This window comes from Zootoca vivipara, chromosome 9 (genome assembly GCF_965207765.1).
Source record: "Zootoca vivipara chromosome 9, rZooViv2.hap1.1, whole genome shotgun sequence".
Lineage (NCBI taxonomy): Eukaryota > Metazoa > Chordata > Lepidosauria > Squamata > Lacertidae > Zootoca > Zootoca vivipara.
The window spans coordinates 31732057-31739264 of record NC_142592.1 but is presented as its reverse complement, the minus strand read 5'-3'; the positions used below and the strand labels follow the sequence as shown (position 1 = coordinate 31739264).

Sequence of the window (7208 nt, the reverse complement as noted above, 5' to 3'; positions counted from 1 at the left end):
AAAATGTCATAAAAATCAGTTAGTAAAGGGACCCCTGACCATTAGGTCCAGTTGTGACTGACTCTGGGGTTGCGGCACTCATCTCACGTTATTGGCTGAGGGAGCCGGCGTACAGCTTCCAGGTCATGTGGCCAGCATGACAAAGCCGCTTCTGGCAAACCAGAGCAGCGCACGGAACCACCGTTTACCTTCCCGCTTGGAGTGGTACCTATTTATCTACTTGCACTTTGACGTGCTTTCGAACTGCTAGGTTGGCAGGAACTGGAACCGAGCAACGGGAGCTCACCCCGTAACAGGGATTCGAACAGATAGCCTTAAAAAATGTTTTAGGCTGAAATCCTATACCAAGTTACCTCAGAGTAAGTTCCACTGAAGGCAATGAGACTTATTTCTGAGTAGACATGCATAGGATTGTATTGTTAAAGTGAAATCTGACCTACATTAAAAAACCTATACTTAACCCTCTTAAAACTGAGTAAATGTACATCTTTCAAATGCTTGAGTTAAAGGCTGGCATATACTTACTATCTATCCATCTATCATCTATCTATCTATCTATGAGAAAATATTGACAGAGGTAAAGGATTTAAAATTACACATAGACATATCATAGGTGATATTGTAGTAAACTCTGAATATTTATTACTAATCAGCCAGAGTCAGTCATTTGAGCACATCTTTTAGTCTTACCAGGGCCAGTTCTAGGGGAAAGCTGGGTGGCGCGGTGCGCCAGGGCGCCGGGCTGCCAGGGGGGTGCCCACCCACCAGCCGCGGCAAGAAATGGGGCGGGGGCGCTGGAGCAATCTCTGCACCACGGCGCCCGACATGCTTAAGACGGCCCTGAGTCTTACTACACTCACTTTGACTGTGTTATGCCCTAACTTTTCAACCTGTTCTCAAACTTTTTTTTGCCCCTGTGTCTATTTTTAGAAAGTTCTGGACATTTAATTATTACAAAGAACCAAACAAAGCATGTAGTTCTATAGTGTAAAAAGTATTGTGGATTATACGGTATGTCCAAAGCTTTTGAATTATACTTAGGTTGTATAAAAACTCTATTCAGTGGCAAGCAAATTACCTGCTACAGCAACCAATTATCATGCATGATATGCTTAGGAAATGTAAGATTTATACAATAGATCCTCCCCCTTACTAATTTAAATCAATCCACCCTATTCTCAGCAGTGGAACTATGTAACTAGCCAGTCCAGAACTTACTTACTTACTTACTTACTTACTTACTTACTTACTTACTTACAGTACTTACTTACTTACTTTATTTATTTAGAAAATTTATCAGCCACTTGATCACAACAAAATTATTCAAGTAGTGTACAAATAAAATTACAAATTAAGCATAACTAAAACCCACCGACCATTTCAAATCAAATATACATAAAACCATCATTAAAAACCCAAAGATAAAATTAATAAAACTTTAAAAACAGATACAATTAACATAATGTCTAGATTTTTGTTGTTGTTTAGTCATTTAGTCATGTCCGACTCTTCGTGACCCCATGGACCAGAGCACGCCAGGCACTCCTGTCTTCCACTGCCTCCCGCAGTTTGGTCAGACTCATGTTGGTAGCTTCAAGAACACTGTCCAACCATCTTGTCCTCTGTTGTCCCCTTCTCCTTGTGCCCTCAATCTTTCCAAGCATCAGGGTCTTTTCCAGGGTCTCTTCTCTTCTCATGAGGTGGCCAAAGTATTGGAGCCTCAGCTTCAGGATCTGTCCTTCCAGTGAGCACTCAGAGCTGATTTCCTTAAGAATGGATAGGTCTGATCTTCTTGCAGTCCATGGGACTCTCAAGAGTCTCCTCCAGCTCACTATAATTCACATTAAAGGATCACATTGAAAACACATATGATTGTTCCAATACTATTACTATCTTAAACACAACTCACTAAAAGAAACCTTCTGAAAAATAATGCTCACTTCACAGCCAGGAAAACCCACTAGTGTAATCATGAATCTGTGTTGAATAATGACACTAGTGCATGGTTACTTATATTTCCAACGGAGGGGGCCTATGTAAATAAAAGCTCTAGGGAGCCTGAGAAAACCCCATGAGGGGAATCACATTCTTTCTTTTCAGCTAGCCTGATGGTACATTTTCACATTAATAACTTTAGATTATCCTAACATGATACCCTATGGTTATGTTACAGTACATTTGTCCCTTCTATTAAAATGACGCAAGGCTCCTTCATCACCTGGATTGCTACTTCATATAGCGGCTACAATGAGGCAGCTGTCTGATCTAGAATTAATTTCAACAGGGAGCACTGATGCACGCACGCAAAGGAATGTGCACACAGGTAAATTCCTTCAGCTGAAATGTATAAGAAACCTGAATCTCTCTGCGGCATCGGAGCTCTTGCACCTGGAACAGGCCACTATCAATGACTACATTTTTTTTAATGAACGCATCATGCTAATTATGTTACTTGCACATAAATGAGAATTGTCACTTAGCTCTGTCAGCTTATTTTACAATAACAATTGTATAGTTGATTAATCATCTGCCTATTAACCAATGGACTGCTTTAATCTATTCAAGTTTCCACACAATTCCTTAACATAAACATATGTTTGTGATAGTGGAGGAAGAGTAGGAGGGCACACAACTTATTCAGCAAAAGCTACTGTTCACTAAGTATGCTCATAACTCACAAGCTCAAGCCAATTAATATTCCCTCATTCATGAATCTACTACAGCTTTACTTTCTGATATTCAGATGCTGCTTCTCAGTGCTGAGGAAATCAATTCTGCAGAGTCCATTACTTTTATATCCCATAGTCAAGGGAGGCACCTGCCCCCCCCATCAAGTAAAACAATAGAAATACTTAACTAGCTGACAATCACCTCCGTTCAACCCCCCCCCCAAAGAAAAACCTGGTTACACCCATGATCCCATCTTTCCTTCAATGAGCTCAAGGTGGGGTACATGGTTCTCATTGCCCCTTTCATTCTCGCAACCCCTGTGCAGTAGGTTAGGCTGAGAGATGCAACTGGCCCAAAATCACCCAACAAGCTCCATGGCTGAGTAAGGATTTGAACCTGGATTTCCCAGTCCTAGTTCAGAACAATAATTGCCACACCACAAAATTCTACCACCTGGCTCTATTCAACCTATCTCTATTATCAATTAAGATGTACAAGTGGGGCATGCTGTGTCGAGTCTGCCTGTTAAGTCATGCTCTCATCCAGGATATACAGTTCTATTCCCTTCCTTCCAAAAGTCAGCCAGCGTTTTGTGGCTGCTCATTATTCACTGGGTTCTTTCCACATGCCACACCCAGAGTCGTTGTTCGTGAAACTTTTTTGTGCTTCTGCAAAAGGACAGAAATTCTCCTAAGCCTGCTGTTACTGGTACCTCCCTTTTGTGCATGGCTGGTAGCATTTTGGCTACATAAGGCGCCACAGTGAAATCATTGCTATTAGTAAACATAAAGGATATGCAAAACTCTGGCATCCCACCCCTAATAGAAGTAAAGGTAAAGGTAAAGGAACCCCTGACCATTAGGTCCAGTCGTGACAGACTCTGGGGTTGCGGCGCTCCTCTCACATTATTGGTCGAGGGAGCCAGCCTATAGCTTCCAGGTCATGTGGCCAGCACACATGCTGGCGAACCAGAGCAGCACACAGAAACGCCATTTACCTTCCCGCTTGGAGTGGTACCTATTCATCTACTTGCACTTTGACATGCTTTCGAACTGCTAGGTTGGCAGGAGCTGGGACCGAGCAACAGGAGCTCACCCCGTCGCGGGGATTCGAACTGCTGACCTTCTGATCGGCAAGCCCTAGGCTCTGTGGTTTAACCCACAGCGCCACCCGCGTCCCTAATAGAAGTACTTGTGTCTAATACTGTCTAATACTGTTTGGGAGTCAGGTAACTTAGAGTTGGAAGGGAGTGTGAGGGTCACCTAGTCCAAATCCCTGCAATGCAATAATATTTTGCCCAATGTGGGGCTCAAACCCATGACCCTGAGATTAAGAGTCTAATGCTCAACTGACTGAGATACCCAAACTGTGATTGATTGGAAGTCAGGTAGCATTTAAGTTTTGTCCTGGCAAACTTCTGCCAATTTTAATGCATTGTTTCATAGGTATTAAAAGGCCAGGCTTTTTGAGTGTGTCATCTGTCACACTGCTGATGATTAGCTTAATAAAAGTTAGAATTGGAGCAGTAGGATGAGGCAGACCCTGCCAGTTCCTTAGAAGACACATTGCACCTGCATAACTTATTATTTAAACCTGGCAGCCACAGTGGTGCATCAACCGCTCTGCTGGCGAGAGCCATGTTTTTGGAAGCCTTATGTACATTCCCACTGGAATGGCCTTTTTGTCTGTGCTTACTTCGAGCGAAAGGAATTATGTTCTCCTACAGGGGATCAGGTATTGGTGAGCTTGCTGTCACCTGGGCGAGGGAGGCAACGCCGGCGCGGCGAGCAGGAACAGGAGCTGGTGGCGCGATCAGCTTACAGCGGGGAACTCGGATGAGCTCCTTCGCACAGGCACCCAGGGCGAGGGAGGATCCTCCACGCCCCTTCACCCATTGTCAGGGCCACCTCGGCAGTTTCCGCTCGCGCTTCGGCTCCTTTCGGCCGGCCACCGTCCGCCCTGTGGGAGAAAGTCGGGGAGCTTCGGCAGCGCGCCGCCGGAGCCTTCCGGGACTCGCTCGAGAGTTCGGCGCACCAACCGCACCACTCACAGGGAGAAGCGGCGATCTCCGGCTCCTTCCTGGAAAGAAGCATCAACCACCTGATTGAACTCCTCGCGGGTCAGTATAGAAACTCTGCTCGGAGTTAAAGCAAAAGCAGGCGGACGAGCCGTGCAGACTGAGCGGTGGGGTCGGGGAGAGAGAGAGGAGAACTTGCTGCTCATAAAAGGCAAGAGACTTGCGCGCGCCGGGGAAGTGGAGGAAAGAAACTAGATTATATTTTGCCTGTTTTTGTTTTGTTTTTTTTTGGTACTTTTGCAATCGGGATGGGAAAGCAGTAGATCTGCTAACTCTGGCAACTCTGCACCAGTAAATAGGGTGTGAGAGAGTGATATCTGACAATATCGGCAAGCTTACGGGGGAGGCGGGGAGAGGTTAACCGCAGGAATCCCTAGATGCATCTGTCCAGGAAGCTGGATGGAACGTTAAAAGCTGATAAGATTCCCGAGTGGCGGATAAACGTGGGGGGGGGGGGGAGAGAGAGAGAGAGAGAGAGAGAGAGAGAGAGAGAGAGAGAGAGAGAGAGAGAGAGAGAGAGAGAGAGAGAGAGAGAGAGAGAGAGAGAGAGAGAGAGAGAATAGCAGAAAGTAAACTCCCGGCGGGGTGGCGGTGGGGTGTGTGACGGGAGGGGCACTCACTAAAAAAAAAGGGGGGGTCTACAGAGTGCAGCCGAGGATGCCGCCTCACTCGCTCCCGCTTGTGTCTCCCGCAGGCTGCGAGGGTGTGTGTGTGTGTTTGTGCGCGCGTGGTGTATCCTGCTCACCCCCCCGCCGGCGCCTCCTTTCCTCAGCCGCCCGGCTGGCCAGCCCACCGGCTTCTGGAAGCTTGTCCGAGCCCGGGAGCGAACTTAAAGAGGGTGCGAAGTTTCCCGCAACTTTCTCTCGCACCCCTCGCCGGGAACATGGCCACCGGGGGCTACCGGGCCAGCGGCGTCAGCACCACCACAGACTTCCTGGAGGAGTGGAAAGCCAAGCGGGAGAAGATGGCGGCGAAGCAGGCGCCGAACTACAACAGCGGCGGCCGGGGGGCTGGCGGCGGCCGCTGGGGACTGCAAAGCCCCCGGGGCCGCCGCCAACGCTACTACTACTACTACTACTGCTGCTGCTGCTAGCGCCGCCACCGCCGAGGTCAACAACAACGGCAGCAGCGCCGGCACGAACTGCGTCCCTGTGGGCAGGAGCGCGCCCAAGGAGCCCCCGCCGAGCACCCCGGCGGCCGGAGCCCGAGCAGAAGTGGCGGAGCCGCCGCCGCCGCCGCCGGGGCCCAAAGGCGTCGTGGCGCCGGGCTCCCCCGAGGAGGAGAAGGTGGCAGCCAAGGCCAAGGGCTCGTCCGGCCCCAGCGCCCGGAAAGGGAAAGGGCAGATCGAGAAGAGGAAGCTGAGGGAGAAGAGGCGCTCGACAGGTGTGGTGAACATCCCCTCCGCTGAGGTGAGAGGGCGCCGCGCGCCGAACTGGGGGGGGGGGGCGGGCGGGCGCGCGTGACTGGCTCTTTTGAAACAGCAGCCCAACGGACAGCCCAACGGCTCCCGGTGCTGCTGCACCTGATGAAGAGCCGGGCGGCCTTCCTGGGCGACGGTGGCTCCTCCTCCTCCCCGCTCCCTCCGAGGAGCTCGCCAGGGTTGGTTCGACAGGTCAAAAGGAGGAGGCTGTTTACCTACAAGCTGCTTGCTGCTGCTGCCGGGAGGGGGATGGGACTACTTCAGGTTGCCAAACCCGCAAAGTGCCCTGTTCCGAAGAAGGTTAGACAAGAGTTGTGCTGCTTCAGAGATGGCAGCCTAAGCTATGCAAATGGGATCTGGGTGGATTTAAATGTGTAGGAGCAGCAGAAGCCCTTCCGGTGGTTTCTGTGTGTTTCTACCCAAGAGAAGAGAGAGAGAGAGAGAGAGAGAGAGAGAGAGAGAGAGAGAGAGAGAGAGAGAGAGAGAGAGAGAGAGAGAGAGAGAGAGAGAGAGAGAGAGAGAGAGAGAGAGAGGCTAAATCTTCATTTTGATGTGAATGGAGGTCATGACCATGGAAGAGTTCTTATGACACACACATTTGTGTGTGTGTGTCTATGTATAAAAGGGTAAAAAAATATACATATGTGTGTGTATATACATATATTCTTCTTTGGCGATCACTTGTAGCCGAGTAAGATTGTCTTCCATAAACATGGTTTTAACAGTGAGTCCGTAAGTGATTGTGGAGGCCAAACCTGGATCCACATGTCCTTCCACAGTGGGGGCATAGGTTTCCGGACAGGAGTTGATCACGGTGTGGATTTGCCAAGCGCGCCTTCCTCTTAGCACGTTTCTCGCTTGCGTCCTGAGTTTGAGTGTCTTCAGAGCCCATAACACCTTTGGTAAAGGCTGTTCTCCAGTTGGAGCACTCACAGGCAAGTGTTTCCCAATTGTTGGTGTTTATACTACATTTTTAAAAATTTGCCTTGAAACAGTCTTCAAACATCTTTTGTTGACAACCAGCATTATGCTTTCCATTTT

At 48.7% G+C, this 7208-nt stretch overlaps 1 protein-coding gene and 1 long non-coding RNA gene across 2 annotated transcripts in view; one reads left to right on the top strand and one right to left on the bottom strand.

Moving 5' to 3' along the window:
- Nucleotides 1-1254: 1254 nt before the first annotated feature.
- Nucleotides 1255-5182, bottom strand: LOC148684587 (uncharacterized). Its single transcript, XR_015951784.1, has 2 exons — nt 4366-5182; nt 1255-1831 (listed from the first exon to the last, which is right to left on the bottom strand). It is a non-coding gene; the product is annotated as an uncharacterized LOC148684587 (long non-coding RNA).
- Nucleotides 5183-5441: 259 nt separating this feature from the next.
- PAWR (pro-apoptotic WT1 regulator) overlaps nt 5442-7208 on the top strand; it is a 63990-nt gene continuing 62223 nt past the window's right edge. Inside the window, 2 exon segments of the mRNA XM_088677018.1 lie at nt 5442-5744; nt 5746-6156. Coding sequence (XP_088533144.1) covers nt 5631-5744; nt 5746-6156 — 525 coding nt within the window. The 5' untranslated portion in view covers nt 5442-5630.